We start from the raw sequence: 20,250 nt of genomic DNA on the forward strand, positions 1-20,250 counted from the left end.
TTATTGGCATCATATTTGTGTTCCACTGGACGTGTCAAAAATTGTTTGCATAATATTAGTCTTTCTTCTTATCTTTTGGGTGGTTCTTCCCACTCCCCATGATTTTTCTCATTATCTATTTATAATTTCTCCATGTTTGTATACACTTTGATTTATTCAAATCAACTCAAATTATCGATGAGTTCTTGTCTACTCTTGTCACGTCTTTCTTCTGAAATTTAGTTTTGACCGATTTTAGACCTAATTAAAATATACCTTCATCGATTACAAAATAAATCAATACAACTAAAATTTCTAAATTCAAGAACAAAATCGACTATGATCTCATCCACAAATTAAGGTCCTAAAACAATACAGAAATAAGCTAAATGCAGAAAATAGAACATAACTTAATGTGGTCGCTCTTAACAAAATACCGAGTTTTTCTTCTCAGAACTTATTTGCTGTATCAACTTAACGTAGTCGCTCTTTCTCTGCTGTATTGACTGTTCCGCCCTATCTCCGCCGGTCCTTCGCTGTCTCGGCGGCACTACCTGTTCTCTTCAGTCTCCCCTTTTGTCCCTTATAACCTTCTTTTGACGCTTTCTACGTCAGTTCTTCCTAAATCTTAAGACCAAGCCCTTCCTTTCAGACTGCGCAAATGGCAATCAAATTCACGGTCTGCTACTCCGGCTACATCGCCTCAAATCTCGCTTCATCCCCCGCCGCCTCAGGAAAATGCGCCGTCTCTCGATTCCTCCACGAATGCGCTGTGTTGTCTGAGATGTTCCAGTATTCTCAGTCTCCCAATCCTGATTCCAGGTACGCAGATATCCGACGTTCGAAACTGAACCCTAGTTCTATGAATCCGGCGTCGTCTTCGATCTATTCGAGGCTGGCTGGGGAAATTCTTGGCGGAGGCGCGCATTCACATGTCGTGACGGGACTAATTTCTTTGGTGAAACAGTCAACGGGGGCTTCTTCTAACGCGGGTAGCTTGGGTATTTCTCCGCTGAAGCCACCGTGGATTATCCCGTTCTTGCATGGTTCTAAGTGGTTGCCCTGTAACGAGCCTGCAGTCGGGTACGTCGATAGGTGTGGAACCCAATGTACGAACCTCAGTAAAGGCAAAGTACAAAGTAGGAGTTTTGCTGGTGGTAGGAATTGTTCGGAGGCGGCCAAAAGTGCTGGCACTAGTAGTGTGAAGGCTTTACCGCAAAGTATTCCAAGTAGTAATGCTTGGCTGCTGAAAATGATGGATCTTTGCTTCAGTTCGGACGAGGCAAAGGCTGCTTTCACTGCTTTTAGCGTTCGTATTTTATTCAAATCAACTTTGGCTGAGCCAAGGGCAATTCCCTCAACTTCTATGTGCCCGACGTTTGATGTGGGTGATCGCATTCTAGCAGAGAAGGTACTCGCGTGGAATCAACATTTGAGCTGATTCCATACATCATTCTTATATATATATTTTAAATATTTTATGTTTTGCTACGAATGGAGCTATTCTGAAGTCATTCCTGATGGTGATTTTTATTGTTGGAACTTTTATGGATCTATTATATGAGATGCTACCTCAAATCTTCCATGATTATTGAATAGGACATATCTTAAATAACATTCTTGTGTTATTGAAATAAACGGGTTAGGGGGTGTGGGCGTTAAAGGGTGTGTGAGTGCCCAACAAAAGCCATTAAATTAGTTTTTTGTAATGGAGGTGATAAAAATGATATACTAACTACAACATTTAGAAATGTAAATTATAATGCATAGTTATGGTTTGAATTTCGGTTAGTGTAATAAGTAATACTTAGAATATATACTTCCTAATTTCCAATTAGAAAAATTACTAGTCACTTTTTGTTCTTGAAAGTCCCATCCTGATCTTTAGCAGTGAAATATAGGATATTTGATGATTTCATTCTTCACTGTGTTTTCTCGATGTGTGTTCCTTAAGCCTATAATCAATTGCCTAATTGTAGTAATGGAGAGAATAGAAGATAAGGTAGTAGAAAAATGGGTAATTGATGTAAGTTGGTTCTCCAGTCCTGTCACTTGCGTATGCTGAAAGAAAATATTAATCAAACAATGTTGTATGGATACACAAGTGGCGATTGTAGAATGGGAAACAAGTATAAATGGATGACACTGTAAGTTTTGGGTCACCATATATTGATATGTTTCCCATATTGTTTTAGATGATTTTCTGTTGGCGATAATGTTATGAACTGACATTGATCTAAATACGCCAACCTTATGTCAGAGACTCAGATGGTTATCATGTATTTGAAATTGAATTGAATTACTAGTTATGATCAATTATCAGCTTGGTTTTGGTATATCGACATTAGTCAACACCTGCTTGGTCAATATATTCACTTTCGACCACGGCAGTGCCAGTTTGGCACCAAGCAGTTTCATTTCAGTCTTTGTTGGCCCTCTTCATGTGGCTTCCTATGGCCTCTATGTTGGCCACAACTGTCTTTACTTAGCACCCAATTGCTTCTGTTTGTTCCATTGTAGCTCCAGCTTGGCCAACATTTGACTTTATCGTTATAAAATTGATGGTGGGGGAAATGAATTTATCTTAATTTACTGGAATCGGATGAGATTCATCATTTTTGGATTTTTATTTAAGTTTGATAAGCACCATCGTTATTGTTGTTCGACTCTCTCCGTGAGATCTCTCGTCATTATAAGTTTTGAACAAAACTAAGAATCCTAACCTCATCGGATCATATCAATGTCATATTTCGAACAATACTTTGGATATGCTAGAACATCACTTCTGAGCCTAATCTTCTAAGTTTGGACTCCTTAAACTGGGTTGTGCAAGTGGTGATATCCTGGTTGAATCATATTTCGTCTTTTTGGATTATTTTAGGACACAAGACCTTATGTCATAGCTTCATTTGGAGATATTGTTTTTTTATTTTTAGCCAAGGTGATTTATTATTTTTGGATTAGGAAGGTATTTCTCAATTTTTATGGATTTTCTGGCTAAGATGAATATGTTAAGCCATTTTGTAGCTGGAAATTGATCTTAAGGACTATAGTTGCTTTGATTTGATCTTGATAATCTAAGCTACAATTATGAATTCCAGTGGGAGCTTCTTATGGTTATTTTTCAAAAATAAGCTTATGATCATACGACTGTTTTACGCATGGTGACAGCTTTGGAGCTCTAATTGGAGTCCTTCACAAATTTATTGGTGGTCTTTGGAGCTTTGATGTACAGATTTTATTGCTCTAATCGTTGAATTTATAGCTCGGACCAATGACTTCACAACTCAGATTGATGAGTTTATGGCTCGGATTTTTTTAATTATCTTGTAGGATTATTTAATCAAGTTAGTTGTGCTAGTGATACAGGACCAAGACCTTCTCTTTATGCGACTCTCTCAGTATTATTAGACAAGCGCTCTCTATAGAGTTACTCTCATAATTATTTTGGATTAGGAGCACGACATCATTTTTCTTAATTTGTGGGTTCTCCAAATTTTTAAATGGAATTGTATGAGCTATTGTCTAAGCTCATGTCATTGTTTTTACGTTATTGGGATTGTTCAATGTCAGAGAGTACGAACTCAACGTAGCAATGTTTAAGTTATTGAACTTACAGTGCCCACCTAAAACATAAACCAAGTTCCTCTTACGTGTAACATAAGTTTAGATACTAGAGAGCACAATTTTTTTTTTAAAATGTTTTTTTCGGTATGTTCTCTAAAAGTTAATGTTAGCATAGATGCTCAAATAATTCCATGTTTGGGCGATACAGAGAAATTTCTGAAGGGGATATGAAGTTGGAGAAACATATGCTCTATTTAGGGTTTTATCTAGAATCAATATTTTTATTTTTAAAGCATTTTAAAAATCTTTACAAGTTATCTTAAACATAAAAAACAACAAAAACTATTTTTAATTTTTTTTAAACATCTTAATTATTAGTTCTACGGATATTTGTCAAGATCGATTGATGAAGAACATCCATTGCTACTTACACTTATTGCAGTAGCATGGGGCTGTTGATATATGCATACACAGCCAAGCTGGTGTAAACTGAGATTTATAAATGTTCCTAGACAAGTTGAAAAATTAATTATGGTTGTTTCTCAGATATCTGACAACCCTTTGATGTGAGGTCAGTCTGTTAAGATTAGCGTCAAGTTAACATGTAACAACTAGGAATAAATATCCATAGCAGTTAAGGCCATAGGGAATTTACAAGAGAAAAATTCATTTTGGTATTGAAGGTTGGTTGAAAAGCCAGGTAAGTTGGAGGATAGCTTTACCGAGGGTAAGCAGGGGCGTATTGTTCACGGGGAGGGAGAGGGTCCGACATTGCGTTCAGCGGGTTTGGATGGCAGGGATGACTGTCTTTCTAGGTTGGGGGATAAAAAATGTGCTATTAGTGAATGAATTAGGGAGTAGGTCGAGGAATAACAAATCCAGGGAGATAAAAAGGTTGAATTTTGGGATCAATAATGAGAAAAGATCGACTCATAGGGGTTCTGCAGTGGTTAAATGAAGATCTTTTCTTGGAATTTTAGGGAGGAGGTTCGAGTAGATGTAGATGACTGCCTAGAGCAATCTTGCGTAAAGAAATGCCGAACATAGTTGTTATTCAAGAAATCAAAAGAGAGTCGGTGGATAGGAGATTTATTGCAAGCTTGTGGAAGTTCACATTCGTTGAGTGGGTATTACTACCAGCTATAGGTAGATCACAGGGTATATTGATAGTGTGGGATTCTAGATTGGTTTTGGTCAGGGATAACCTAATTGGAGAGTTCTCAGTTTCTGTTCAAATTGAAAATGATGGTGGTGACAGGTGGTGGTTTTCAGCAGTTTATGAACCTTGTAATCCGAGAGATAGAAAAGTGTTATGGGATGAATTGGCGGGGTTGAGAGTAATTTGTGGTGAGAAATGGTGTGAAAAGGGGATTTTAATGTTGTCAGATCACTAAGTGAAAAGATGAATAATAGGTCCCTCACTACTACCACGAAGTGTTTTGATTCGTTGGTAAGGTATTGGAACTGCGTGATCTAACTGTGTTGGATACAAAGTTGGTCAAATTTGAGGGCTTCATTCATTTGTTGTAGGCTTGATTGATTCTTGTTTTTAGGGGGATAGGTGGATATTTTTTCTTTCTTTAAACAAACAATCTTGCCCCTCACATCAGATCATTTTACAGTGGTTTTAGATACCTCGAGGGCGAAGTGGGGTCCGTCACCATTTAAATTTGAGAATGTGTGGTTAGATCATAAAAGTTTTAAACCATCATTTTCATCTTTGTGGAATAAGTTAGATCTTCAGGGTTGGGAAGGATATTAATTTATGAGGAAACTTAAAGTTATAAAGAATGATATAATTCAGTGGAACAAGGAGGTTTACGGGGATGTAGGGGTAAAATATTTGGAGTTAGAAAATAAAATTCGATAGTTGGATGAGAAAGAGAGTGAGGACCAACGGTTAGAGCTGTTAGCATTTGAGATAAAGGAAGCTGAGTATGCCCTAGAAGAGTTATTGTGTCGAAGTAGCCAGATAGATAATAAAAAAACGAAAGTGAAATGGTTGAGAGAAGAGGATCATAACAAAAAATATGTTCATTCTCTATTAAATCATTGAAGAAGCAGGTCATCTATCAATAAATTGGGTAGGCAAATGGATCGGTAACCTTAGATGGTTAGCAGATTGAGTACACTACAATAGAGTTTTTCCGAAAATTATAAAGCAAATCTGATGGAAGTGGATAGGGCGTGGTAGTAGAATGGTGCTCTATTTATGGTGAGTCTGGATTAGAGTTGGAGATGCCTTTTTCAAAGGAAGAGATTAAAAGAGTAGCGTTTGAGAGCATTGGATAAAAGGCTTCGGGCGCAGATGGTTTTACAACTGCATTTTATCATGAGTGTTGGGATATTGTAAAAGGAGATATGATGAAATTGTTTGATTAATATTTTGAGGGGGTGTTATAAATGATATCACCAATGAAGACATATATTTGCTTGATACCAAAGAAACAAGATTCTTTTAAGGTGAAGACTTTAGGCCTATCAGCTTGACAACCATTTTGTATAAGATTATTGCTAAAGTCTTGTTAGTAAGAGTGAAGAAAGTGTTACCTCTCAACAATAGGAGAAACTCAAAGTGCGTTGATCGAAGGGAGACAATTCTAGATTGTTGCCTCGTAGATAATGAGTTGGTGAAGGAGTTGAGATGTAAAAAAAGTATGGGGTAGTTTTTTAAAGTAGACTTTGAGAAGGCTTATGATCATGTGGATTGGGGTGTTTTGGATTTTGTTCTGCTAAAAAAAGGGTTTGGGGAGAGATGGAAGTGGATTAAGGGTTGTGTTTTTGTTGTTCTCGGTTCTTATAAATGTTGGGCCAAGGGGCAATTTTGAGGGTGAGAAGGGTCTTAGGCAAGGGGACCCACTTTCCTCTTTCCTGTTTAATTTGTTAGTATATGTATTGGGTAGATTGATTGATAAAGCCAAGGAAATGAACTTAATCCGGGGTTTGCAAGTAAGAAGAGAGACGGTGGAGATTTCCCACATTCAATTTGCTGAGAATACTCCGTTCTTTGTAAAAAATGATAGTCGTTTGCGGTTTCCAGTTATGTTAGACACTTCAAAGGTAAAGTGGGGGTGGTCGCCTTTTAGATTTGAGAATGCGTGGTTGAATCACAAAAAATTTCAAATCAAAACATCTTGGTGGTGCAATACGGTTCTTCAGGGGTGGGAAATGTACAAATTCATGAGGAAACTCAAAGGCATAAGAAATGATATCACGAAATGGAAATAAAGAGGTTTTTGGGGATGTTGATGTAAAATATGCGGAGTTAGAATATAAAATCAGAAAGTTGGATTAGCGAGAGGGGGTGTTGTAAAAACGGTGTTTGAGATTGATGGTTCAAAGGCTCCAGGCCCAGATGGTTTTTACAATGGCATTTTTTCAAGAATGCTGGGATACTGTCGAAGGTGATGGTGAAGGTTTTCAACGATTTTTTTGAAGGAGGTGTTGTAAATGACATCACCAGTGAAACATATATATGCCTAATACCAAAGAACAAGGTGCGGGTAAGGTTAAGGATTTTAGGCAATCAGTTTGACAACTATCATGTATAAGATTATTGCTAAAGTCTTTAAAAAAAATTTGAAGGAAGTTTTAAGTACAACCATAGCAGAGAATCGATGTGCTTTCATCGAAGGAATATAAATTCTTGAGCCAATGAAGTGGTGGAGGAGATGAGATACAAAAAGAAGAAAGTCTAGGTTTTTAAGGTTGAGTTTGAGAAAGCTTATGATAATGTGGATTGGAGTTTTTTGGAGTTTGTTTTACAAAAGAAAGAGATTAGAGAGAGATGGAAAAGCAGTCATTATAAATGGTAGGCCGATGGGAAAATTCAAGGGAGAGAGAGGTCTTAAGCAAGGGGATCCACTTTGTCCATTCCTGTTTAATCTTGTGGTAGATGTGTTGGGTAGATTGGTGAATAAGGCGAAGGCGATGAACAAGGCCTGGGGTATGGAAGTTGGTAGAGAGAAAGTTGAGATATCACATATTCAATTTGCGAACGATACTTTTTTTATTGAGAGTGAGAATCATATGCGCCTTTTATTAGAGATTTTGAACTCATTCTGCCAAATGTCGGGATTAAAGATCAATTTGGAAAAAAGTGCACGATTGGGAATAAATTGTATAGAAGCAGAAATGGAGGGGTTGGCTACAGGGATTGGGTGTAGGTGGGAGGAGTGGCCTATTAAATATCTGAAGGTTCCATTAGGGGCAATCTAATGAAAACTAAATTTTGGGAATCCATAGTGTCTGAGATGTTGAAAAAGTTGGGGAGTTGGAGGAAAGCCTTTTTGTCAAGAGGGGCGATTAACTTTGATTTCGGCGGTGTTGAATGATTTCCCATTGTATTTCATGTCTCTTTTTAGGGTACCTTAAGGTGTAGCGAAGGGTATGGAGAAGATTATGAGGGATTTTTATGGGATGGAGTTGATGGAGGTTCACATTGTCATGTGGTTGCATGGAAGCAGGCTGTAAACCGAAAGATAGATGGGGACCGGGTATTGGGAAAATTTGTTTGAGGAATAAGGCACTTATGGGGAAATGGTGGTGGAAAGGCTATGTAGAAGGGGCGCGGCTATGGAAGAAGGTTATTTTGAGCAAATATGGGATGCAGAATAATGGATGGGATGTAGGTTTAGCAAGGAACGTTACATTTAGAAGTTCCTGGAAATTTATTTCTCATACTTACCCTGTTTTTTATCAACAGGTGAGGGCAATGGCTAAGGAGGGGAATATCATTAGAGTTTGGGAAGATAAGTGCTGGGGAGAGTCATTTTTTAAAGACGATACCCAGATTTGTTTCAGATCTCTTTGCTTCATAACAAGCCTATTATTCATTTCGTTGAAGAGGAAGGAGATCGAAAAATTATCATGGGTTTTGCATTTCCGAAAGGATTTGAGTGATGGAGAAGTGAGTGAGTTGAGTTCTTTGTCCGTTCTTTCTTCAACTCTAGTTTGCTTCTTCTCTTGCTAATCAGTAGCCTGCCTTCTAGGGCTAATTTCCTAAATGAAAGAAAGCGCTAATCTCCGCTCCGCACCTCTATTGCTATCCTGCCTTGCCTATCTTTCTCCATACTAGGCATTTCTCTTCGATGAGCTAAACTAGTTCGATTTTCACTCTTTGATATCCGTTTTGTCTTTTAAACGTCGAGTCTGGATTTCCGTTAGCGGGATTCTTCGAATGAAGCAGGCTTTAGAGTGGCAATATTACTTAGCTTTCGAGAGTCTTAATCCCCAATCCTTTTGTTCTTTAATTTAGTAGATCTAGCGCCCAAAGGCTACTAAGGAGAGGTAGGGGGCAAGCAAGAAGGAAGCTCCAGTAGCGTAGATCTGATCGAGGAACTCGTTTTCTGGACTGAGAATGTTTTGAAAGAGAGAGGTTTGAAACCCCAACCGGTAACCAAAACAAGCAAGCCCGCTTCGGTAGTGGTAGTAGCTTCAAAGGAATTGGTAGTATATCTTGAATAGGAAAGCATTCAATGTATGAACTCAACCTATGTTCAAGAGCTTGAACAATGAAGTGAAAGCTCTAAGCTAGCTCTTCGATCCCAGCAATGGGTGTAATCGCTAACAAGCTATCAGGATACCTCAATCTGTCAACCAAAAGCTATGAACCGTACTCGTCTGGTTGTTCTTCCTCGAATAGAAGCTCTAGATCGAATTTAATAGAATCCCTATAAGGATTCCAAGGAGTTGGTCTCGGCTGCCTCCGTTCTCTTTACGGATGGATAGATAGAAATCCCAGAAATCGTTCCCTCCCGGCCCTACCTTTTCTGGTTAACGCCTCTCTGAAGATCTTTTTAGGGTGGGCAAAGAGGGTGAAGCCACTTTTGCAGCTCTGCCCGGTAGAAAAAGTGGAACTCGAATAGTTGTCTGATAAAGGAAGGCAGTAAAGGATATTCAACAAAGCAGGCCTTACTATCTTACCTAGCTCCCAAGGTGGGAACACTTAACTCATGAAGACGTTGTGCTCGGGCCTCTCTTGGGGGAGTCCCTTCTCTCCTCCACCCCCTTGAACAGGCTTTCCGCGGTACCAAGCTCACTTCATTAAGTCTTTATATATATAATAGGAGTGTTTATCGCTACTACCAACTACAGCAACTGAAAAAAGGAGCTAACCGACTAACACTAACAGTTATCCGAAAGACGGTTCTGCAAGCCGGACTTAACGACAGATCTGTTTTCTAGTTTGTTTATTTTATCTAAAAACCGTTCTTTTCTTGCTCGAACTGGAACTTGCGTGAATAGTGGAAGAACACGCCATTCGGATTAGAGCTGTGGCACGAGAAGGCCGGTGCCTTGATCGAGACCCTTTTTGGCGGTTTTAGAAAATGTTAGGCTGGATGTGGAAGGTGAGGATCTCAGGGTTTGGGAATAGGACTCCTCAGGATCTTTCTCTGTTAAATCATTCTATGAACCATTCTTTTCGATCAGTGTCTTTCCTTCTTTTCTTCATTTTCAATTCATTTGGAAATCACCGATCCCACACAAAGTTCAAGTATTCTCGTGGAATGTGGCTTTGGATAAATTGCCAACCTGCGACACATTTCAGAAAAGATGGCCTAATCGTGCACTATGTCCGTATTGGTGTGTCCTTTGTCGAAATAGGAGGAGACTCGAGATCATTTGCTAATGCATTGTGCATTCACGGATTGTATTTGGTCCAAAGCTTTGGTTTGGTGTGGGTTGCTCCAAGATCAGCCAGTGAAATGTTCGTATTAGATATTGTTCATGATCTTGGAAAGAGAGGAAGTACTATTTGGCATGTGGCAGTCCAATGTATCTTCTGGTCAATCTGGTTGGAGCAGAATAACAGGATATTCGACAATATAACATAGTCGATTGATGACTTTTGGGAAAAGATCAGGTTTAAGGTTGCCTTTTGGACAAGGAAGCACTCAGATTTTAAGCATTTCTCGATTTTAGATTTATTTAGGGATTGTAGCTTTATTTGTTGTTGATATTACATAGCTTCTTTTATCATTTAAGTAGTTGTGGATAACTTCTTCGTCTTTTGTAACCTTAACTTCTAATATAATAAAATTTGGTTTCTTATAAAAAAATAGAATAAGAAGTGAAAGGGTTAGCCGGAGAGATTGGATGTGGGAGAGAGAATTGGCCCATATCTAAGGGGTTCCACTATGGAAATCCATTGAAAATCTCGGTTTGGGAACTAGTTTTGTCTAAGATGTTGAAGTTAACTAGATGGAAGAAAGCTTTTTTGTCCATGGGTGCAGATTAACCTTGTTTTCAGCGGTGTTGAATGCTTTGCCAATGTACTTCACGTCTCTTTTCAGGATTCCAAGGGATATAGAAGAGGTTATGGAGAGGATTATGCAGGATTATCTATGGGATGGAGCTGATGGGGAATTACATTGTCGTCTAGTTTTGTGGGAGCAGGTGTGTAAACCGATAAAAAGGAGGTTTGGGTATTGTGAACATTTGTTTGAGGAATAAGACCTTTTTGGGGAAATGGTGGTGGTGTTCTGTTGAGGATTAGCAGTCATGGAAGAAGGTTATAGTGAGCAAATACGGGTTACAAAATAATGGTTGGGATGTGGGCTTAGCAAGAAATGTTGCATTCAGAATTCCATGGAAGTTCATTTCTAGAACTTATTCGACTATTAACTAGTTAGTGAGGGGCGGTGGTTATAGGAGGGAACAAGATCGGGTTTTAGGAGGAAAAGAGGTGGGGAGATCCTTTTTTAAGGATCTTTATCCTTCTTTATTTCAGATATCTTTTGTTCATAATATGCCTATTTCATTTTATTTAGGCGGAGGATTTTCCTTTTGTTCTTTCATTTCTTGGAATCTGCATTTTAGGATGGACTTGAGGGATGACGAAGTGGATGAGTTGAGCTCTTTGTTATGGTTTTTAGAGAGGGCTATGTTGGTTGAAGAGGTTGAAGATATCAAGGGTATGGGTCGGGGATTCTTCAGGAATATTTTAAGTTAAATCTTTCTACGAGTATTTCTTTATGACTAGACCTTTCTTCTCCCTTACTTCATTGTCCTTTTACAAGATGTTTTTGGTTCAGAGCATTGGAGGAGATGGATTTGGTATGGGTTGCCACAAGATCTGTGCAGGATCTATTACTATAGATCTTGGACGTGAACTTGATAGAAAGGAAAGAATTTTTTGGACTGTGGTGGTTCATTCTATTTGCTGGTCAGTTTTGTTGGAGCGGAATAGGAGGAATTTTGACAACTCAGAATAGTCGGTTGAAGATTGTTGGGACAATGTTAAGACTTGGACATCTAGCTGAATTGGGAACCATACAGAGTTTAAGAATTTCTCGATTTCTGATTTATTGAGAGATTGGAATTATATATGTTGCTAATATGATCATGAATTTTGTTTTCCTGTTTTATCGTGCGGATCACTTGTCCGCTCTTGTAATTAATAGCTTTTATTTTATTAATATAATATTGTTTCCTATAAAAAAAAAGCATTGTGAAGATGTAGTATCTGGGGACAAGAGACACCACCACCTTCCCCTCTTCTGAACTCCCTATATCTATTTTCCTCGTGTAAATACTTGCATGAGGTATCCATGAAATCTAACTTATCTTCTCTCTTTATCTACTCATACATAGCTGAATGTGGAAGACCAACATTCTCACATGTTTCAATCTTCCTACTTTTTGACCATCTTTATTTCCTTCTCCAGCACAATAATGGTCTATTGGGAATTACATGAGGTTGTATTTGGATTGATTAATTGTATTCAAATGTATTTTTGTAGTTTAGAGAAACAAGATTATAAACTTCAAATTCACTCATTGCATGTTTATATAGTGTTTCATGTTAATTATGATGAATGTCAAGGTCCCCCAATAATAGAGTTATTTGAAATCCATTCCTTTCTTTTCTATCATTTCATTGTCCTTTTACGAGATGTTTTTGGTTCAGAGCATTGGAGGAGATGAGTTTGGTATGGGTAGCCACAAGATCTGTGCAGGAGCTATTTGCTACAGATCTTGGACGTGAACTTGACAGGAAGGGAAGAATTTTTTGGACTGGTGGTTCATTGTATTTGCTGGTCAGTTTTGTTGGAGCGGAATAGAAGGAATTTTGACAACTCATAACAGTCGGTTGGATAATGTTGGGACAAGGTTAAGACTCGGACAACTAGCTGAATTGGGAAGCATATAGAGTTTAAGAATTTCTCGATTTCTGATTTATTGAGAGATTGGATATATATATATTGTTAATATGATTTGACTTTTGTTTTTCTTTTTTATCATGCGGATCACTCGTCCGCTCTTGTAATTAATAGCTTTTATTTTATTAATATAATATTGTTTCATATAAAAAAAAATGTAAAGATGTTATTATCCGTGGACAAGAAACACCACCACCTTCCCCTCTGCTGAACTCCCTGTATCTCTTTGCCGCATGCAAATACTTGCATGAGGTATGGAAGAAAGCTAACTTATTTCTCTCTATCTACTCATACGTAGCGGAATGTGGATGACCAACATTCTGATATGTTTCAATCTTCCTACTTTTTGACTGTCTTTATTTCCTTCTCCAGCACAGTAATGTTCTATTGGGAATTAACTGAGGTTGAATTTGGATCGATGAATTTCAAATCTATGGATTTCAAATGTATTCAGAGGTATTTTTGTAATTTAGAGAAACAAGATTATAATCTTCAAATTCAGTCATTGCATGTTTTATAGTGTTTCATATTAATTATGATGAATTTCAAGTTTTCTCAACAATAGAGTTATTTGAAATTCATTCTACTTTGCATTTGTAACTAATGTATAAGTAAGGTGTAGATGCAAGATTTCATCTATTGTTTCATTGTTAACAATAAAACTATAATCGAAATCCATAGTTTTCAAATCAATCCATCCAAATTCAACCTGAAGGAACAATATCCAGTTAGAATTTAACTTAAATGGTGAGAGGGGGAAGGCATCTTCTTATTCATTTCACAATCAGAAAGTTCGATCTTCCTCTATTTTGAAAGGTGGGATTAAAAAATAATTGTTGAAATTAAGAATGCGCAACCTCACAAAATAAAACAAGTGAAACAAAGTAACAAACAAATTATTTCATTGCTATGTGAGAACATCAGATAACTTTTGCAAGATTCAATGGCAATTAGTATTGAACTTTTTGATACAAATAAAACAATCATGGATCCATATTAATTGAAGACTTGGAATATGGCCTCTTATATGGCTAGAGTTTTAATGTGGATTGGCTAGCGTATAGTTTTGATAGATTCTGTTCTCTAAAAATCATAACGATGCACAGGCATTGGCACTGGTTATGATAATTTGTTAATTTTGTCTGTGCCTTCTGTATCAGTTAATGTTTAAGGATTGTTTCAATCTTCTTAATTATTCTTTGAAACTGTGATCAAAGCATTAAGTTGTTATGGACTTCACTGTATTTGTCTCAGTACCACGTGCAATATAGTTTGTTACTTGCCTCCGTTAATGTATCAAGACTGTTATCAGTGGTTGTGAGTTGTGCATGGTTCTGAACTTTTACATATTCTTCATGATCTATGAATCTCACTTCTTGAATGATGGTTAATTGGTAATTGCTCTTCGATAACTGACTACTTCATGCATGCTAATGGTTGGCTAGTGAATCTATTTCAGATGGTCTTTTTATTGTGTAGATATAATAGTCATACTAGTTTTTGAATTATCCGTGATTATTATTATTTTTTAATTCAACGTGCTGAATTTACAAACCAATCTTTTGGTCCATCACGTTCTCTCACCTTGTTATGCAGGTCTCTTATATATTCAGGAAACCTGAAGTCTCAGATATTGTGATTTTCAAGGCTCCTCCCGTTCTTCAGGTATCCCATTCATATCGACAGAATCATTGACAAAATAATTTTGTGCATGTCTTATAGGTAGTTGACTAGCTATCTTTAACTGCAGGAAGTTGGTTATAGCCCATACGATGTCTTTATCAAACGAGTTGTAGCGCAAGCTGGTGATTATGTGGAGGTAAGCATTATTTTCATGTATTTGGATCTAGTTGTTTCTCTCATGTCTTCACCATTAACCGGTTCATTTTGATTTCTTTCTCAGGTTCATGATGGAAAATTGTTTGTCAATGGCATTGCTAAAGATGAGGATTTCATCTTGGAGCCACTCGATTATGAAATGAAGCCAGTGGTAATGTTTTGTTTCTGTTTGCACGGTCACCTTGTCATCTTATGTGAGTAATATTATAAGAGCAACTCATTGTTTCTGTTTTAAACTAGCTTGTACCTGAAGGCTACGTGTTCGTGCTGGGAGATAACCGTAACAACAGTTTTGACTCTCATAACTGGTAATAACTAAATTGCAGTATGCATAATCAATGCTGATATCTTATTTAATGTTTTCACAATCTTTTGGAAAATGTGGTTATAGAGCACCTAATTTGTATAGCCCGCACGGAGATCTTTAAAATGAATTTGAAAAAATGGTCTGAGTCAGAATTATTTCCTTTTAGGGGTCCGCTACCTGTAAAAGATATCGTGGGTAGATCAGTCCTGCGGTACTGGCCTCCTTCAAAAGTATCAGGCTCTCTGTTCGACTCCTTCCAGCAAAATAGCACCGTTGCATACTCATGATACCTTTGCCTCCTTTTTAAGGAAATGGTTTCCAGACAAGTTTGGCTCAGTCAAGATATTTTCTTGAATCATTTGCCCTTCCCTTGCCCCTGTAAGTAGTTAGTTTTTTTTTTTTTTGTTGGTTTTGTCGTGGTCGAGGTAATCGACGGTACCATGTAGGTAATCCAGTTTATTATGGTGAATGGTGATGATGTATGTTCTTTAGCATTTTACTTGCTACTTGGGTGATCTTCCCCTCAGATAAAATAAATGTTCAAGCTTGATTCCCTAGTGAGGAGTCCTAGGGTGGCTGGGAACTTAAATTTTTTCGCCATCTGTTTCAGGGTGAATGGATTCGATTTAGATCCAATTTTTTTTGGAAATCAACCTATGTCTTGACGAAGATAGAGAGATTTTGGATGACATTTCAAATCAATATCTAAAATTGTTAACCAAATAATTTTTTTGTTTTATATTTGTGAGATGATCGATTCGTATATACTTAAAATGAAAAAAAAAATTGACATTAAAAATAATATTTTTCTTGAGATTCGTTTATCAAATCTGATACATGAGACGATATTATAAGAGTTTTTTTAATTAATTTTGATGATATTTTAAATACTTGCAAAATATTTTTATCTATTATAAGAGTTTTTTTGAATTAATTTTGATGATGTTATAAATATTTGCAAAATATTTTTATCTATATTTGAAATATTATTGTGTTTTAAATTTATTATTTATATGATTTATTCGAACTTATATAATATTGTTGTGTTTGAAGAAGTGCATCAACATGTTACCATATATACTGAATACTATCATATTTCATATCTATATATATAGATTTGTTAAAGATTAAATCCAAATCAGCCAATTTAGCCATTTTACTATTTTTCGTTAAAATAAAGTGATTTTTATATCAAACTCGAATCTCATTTTCAACTTTGCTAATTCAAATATGACTTATAATGAAGTATTTTAAAAAAAATGTTGATATTTACATTTTATTTTTTGTTATTTGTATTTCATGTGCGAATAAATTTGAACATGTTTACACATGAAGTTGAAATATAGATAACACAAAATGAAGTGTAAATATCAACTTTTTTTTGAAAATATATTAACTAATTTCTTCATATTCTTTACGACAATTATTGTAAGGTCCGAGATTATATTATTTTAATCCGAGATTATTTAATTTATGAATTTTGGAATGTTGCGTCATATTCCATGGTTTTACAATTCCATAGGATTGAAATTGAATTAAAAAGAGTTGTGAGGACCAAATTGCAAATAGTGAAGATTTCAGGGGCTAAAGTGCTATTATGACTTGAGTGGGACACTTGTCATGCATTTTGATATAAATAAAGTTTCATTTCCTTCACCATTTACGGGAAGAACCGAGAGCTCCATAGAATTTCTCCAAGATTTCTTTCCAAAGCCTAGAATTCGATTCTACAAGATCCGGTTATCAGAACTTCGATCCGAACACAGTTCTGTGATCCTCTCGTCAAGAACTTCAAAGAGATGTAAGTTTTATTATGTTACTTCATGATTTGAAATTATGATATTGGATGAATTATTATTTGATCATTATATGGTGTTCTGGATATGTTAGACATCGTAGAATCGAAGTCAGATCGAAGAACAAGTTGATTTTGGAATTGTTATGACTTTCTAATTTTATCGATTGAAATTGAACAGATTTGGATTATTGATTGATTACAGATTGTAGCGGATATGGGTTATGATTTGTAATTTATATATGTTGATATTGTATTGACGGGGATATCGGGATTGTGCCGCTATGCTGTTAATTTTGAATTAGATTCAGATTGATCGGATTTAGTATTGAATTGGGAATGGAATGTTGATATTACTATTCTCGATATGTCATTTCAGATTGACAGAGACAGTCTTGAATTCAGAATTTCCAATTCTTCAGACCGAGACTACGAACGGAAGGTATAAATCAATGTTGAATCGGGAGATTAACTTGAGTCAGATTGGACTCTAGCTTCCCTAAAACGTCATACTTTATTTTATTGCAATTGTTTGACATTGATATGATTAATCTATTGATTTATAGAAAGTAGAGAATAGCCGATAGCTATTGAGCGAGAGTCATTGACAGAAGGGCCAGACAGTAATAGAGTGGTCATTGGCCCATTGCACATTGTCATAGGATAGCTTTGGCGGATATGTCAAGTCTGTGGCGGATATGCCAAGACACTGAATTATTGACTTATATCGATATTGCTTAGGGGTGGATCGACTCCTATCGCTGAGATTCGATATATGTGTTAATGTCCAGGAACCGGGATCCCTAGATTAGAGATGAGTCGAGTCGGAGATGACGAGTTAGAGAGTTTTATCTATATTCACTAATGTGTCATAAATTATGATTCATGTTCTTAATACATGGTTTATGCTTTTGTATATGATTTTATGCATCGCATGTATACATTGCTTATACTGGGACTTTATTCTCACCGGAGTTATCCGGCTGTTGTCGTGTTTGTATGTGTGAATGGCAACAGGTGGGACATGATCAGGGTCGAGGAGATGATGAGAGATCGTGGTTAGAGTGGAGACTACGGACTTTGACGTTGCTGTAGATAGGATTCAGCACTTGACATTTAGTTGTTGAACCTTAGTTTGAGTTCGATGTTTGTTGTACAATACTTGAACTTTTATACTGATATGTATATTAGATTGAATTACATTACGTTCCGCAATTTTTAAAAAAAAATTTAGACCCAGATTAATTAATTGATCTATTTATCCCAATGACGATTAAGAAGATGATTAGCGTCCGGGTCCCCACAACAGGTGGTATCAGAGCGATAGATCCTCTAGATTGAGATAGAAGCTAGTGAGCGGGGTAGATTGAGTTTTCTTTCCTACTTGTGATTGCTAGCATGTATTACTGCTTTAATACATGTTCACCTGAATTAGCTGATTTGATTGGTAATGTGTATTAATTGAGAATGAATCAGAATCAATTCTTGATCAGCAGTAAGATGATCAGATGAGGACTGAAACAGGTTTGTCGCATTTGGTTGCTAACCCTTTTGATAATCAGATATGCCTCCCCGACGAATCCCAGAACAGGGCAGTACTTCGAATCCTCCAATGGATGTGACAGCAACACCAATGGAAACATTGCTGAAGAGATTTCAGTCGTTCCATCCACCGACTCTGAAGGGTACTGAGACTTCAGTTGATTGCGAGAGTTGGCTAGATGACATTGAGATGCTGTTTGACTCATTGGATTATACAGATGAGCGGAGAGTGAAACTGATTGGGCACCAGTTGCATGACGTTGCAAAGAACTGGTGGATTACGACAAAGAGGGCTTTGGAGCATCGAGGTACGACTATTACCTGGAATGTCTTTAAAACTGAGTTTTATCAAAGATTCTTCCCAGTATCGTACAGGAAAGACAAGGGGGCAGAATTTGCAAATCTGAGACAGGGTCAGCTGAACATTGAGGAGTACGTGGCCAAGTTCTCTATATTGTTGCGATTTGCTCCTCATGTGGCTGAGAATGAAGAAGCTGTTGCTGATCAGTTTATCAATGGTCTGAATCCTGACATTTTTACATTGGTGAACACTGGACGACCGAACAGTTTTGCTGATGCCTTGAATAGAGCAAAGGGAGCCGAAGCTGGTCTGATTAGACAGAAAGGAGCTTGGTATGTCGCACCAGCACCGAGACCACAGCAACCATCCTCAGCTCAGTTTCCACAAACTCCTCCCAGATTTGAGAGTGGCAATGGCAGTGGAAGGAAAGATCAGTTGAAAGCTAGAGGGAAACAGTTCAAGAGATCTGGAAGCAGTTCATCCAGTTCTAGTGGCTCGAGACAGACCGGTCAGGGCCAGAGTTATACAGGAGCTTATTGGAGCACTTGTGGAGGGAGACATTCCACAGAGCAGTGCCGAGGAGTGTTTGGCAGTTGCCGTATATGCAGACAGCAGGGTCATTTTGCCAGAGTTTGTCCCCAGAGAGGTTCTCAGGGATTCCAGGGAGCAGAGTCATCGGGATTAGTGGCTCAGATAGGGATATGACCATCAGCTGTTCACTCTTTTCAGCCAACACCATCGACCCAGTCACAGCAGAGGCCAGGAGGAAGCCAGACTGTTAGCCAGCCTCCTATACAGCAGACCAGAGTATTTGCCTTGACAGAGGAGCATGCTCAGGACGCACCTGATGATGTTGTTGCAGGTAACTGTTTTATTTCTGGTTATCCTGCTTATGTATTGATTGATACTGGTGCATCACATACATTTATATCTGAGAGATTTGCATTGATGCATGGCATGCATTTCCTGTTGAGTCCCTAGCTGCTGTAGTATATGTCTCTTCTCCTTTAGGGACAATTTTGATATCAGTGACATCTGTTAGATCTTGTATACTGCTGTATGATGAGCATGAGATTGAGTTAGATTGCATTGTACTTGGGTTGTCTGATTTTGATTGTACTATCGATATCGATATGTTGACAATGTACAGAGCTACCGTTGATTGTTTCCATAAGATTGTTAGATTCAGACCTGAGATGGCTGAGGAGTGGAAATTTTATGGTAAGGGTTCTAGATCTAAGATTCCTTTGATATCTGCTATGTCTATGACTCGATTATTGCAGAAAGGAGCGGATGGATTCCTTATCTATTCAGTTGATTTACTGAAATCGAGCCCATCATTGGCTGATTTGCCAGTGGTATGCGAGTTTGCTGATGTCTTCCCAGATGAGATTCCTGGTTTTCTGCCGATTCGAGAGATAGACTTCAGTATTGAGTTGATGCCAGGTACAGTTCCGATTTCGAGGGCAACATACCGAATGGCACCGATTGAGTTGAAAGAGTTAAAAGAACAGTTGGATGATTTATTGGCCAAGGGGTATATCAGACCGAGTGTGTCTCCTTGGGGTGCTCCAGTATTGTTTGTTCGAAAGAAAGACGGTTCTATGAGACTCTGTATCGATTACCGGCAACCGAACAAAGCAAAGAACAAATATCCCTTGCCTCGCATTGATGATTTGTTTGATCAGTTGCAGGGTTCTTCTGTATATTCCAAGATTGATCTGAGATCTGGATATCATCAGCTGAGAGTCAGAGA

The 20,250-nt window shown here is 37.5% G+C and overlaps 1 protein-coding gene across 1 annotated transcript; it reads left to right on the forward strand.

The window, feature by feature from the left end:
• The first annotated feature begins 422 nt into the window (after nucleotides 1-422).
• Nucleotides 423-15,578, forward strand: LOC142520515 (thylakoidal processing peptidase 1, chloroplastic-like). Its single transcript, XM_075623519.1, has 6 exons — nucleotides 423-1,390; nucleotides 14,307-14,375; nucleotides 14,461-14,529; nucleotides 14,614-14,700; nucleotides 14,790-14,857; nucleotides 15,023-15,578. Exons 1-6 carry the CDS (start codon nucleotides 641-643, stop codon nucleotides 15,141-15,143), a joined length of 1,164 nt encoding a protein of 387 aa, XP_075479634.1. The 5' UTR covers nucleotides 423-640; the 3' UTR covers nucleotides 15,144-15,578.
• Nucleotides 15,579-20,250: the final 4,672 nt, after the last annotated feature.

Source organism: Primulina tabacum, chromosome 12 (genome assembly GCF_025594145.1).
Source record: "Primulina tabacum isolate GXHZ01 chromosome 12, ASM2559414v2, whole genome shotgun sequence".
Taxonomy (NCBI): domain Eukaryota; kingdom Viridiplantae; phylum Streptophyta; class Magnoliopsida; order Lamiales; family Gesneriaceae; genus Primulina; species Primulina tabacum.

Bases quoted from the DNA above. Each gene is read 5' to 3' on its own strand.
- LOC142520515 (XM_075623519.1), top strand. From the start codon at position 641: ATGGCAATCAAATTCACGGTCTGCTACTCCGGCTACATCGCCTCAAAT. The intron at 14,376-14,460 runs GTATCCCATTCA...CTTTAACTGCAG, and splicing joins AGGCTCCTCCCGTTCTTCAG to GAAGTTGGTTATAGCCCATA. The intron at 14,701-14,789 runs GTAATGTTTTGT...GTTTTAAACTAG, and splicing joins ATTATGAAATGAAGCCAGTG to CTTGTACCTGAAGGCTACGT.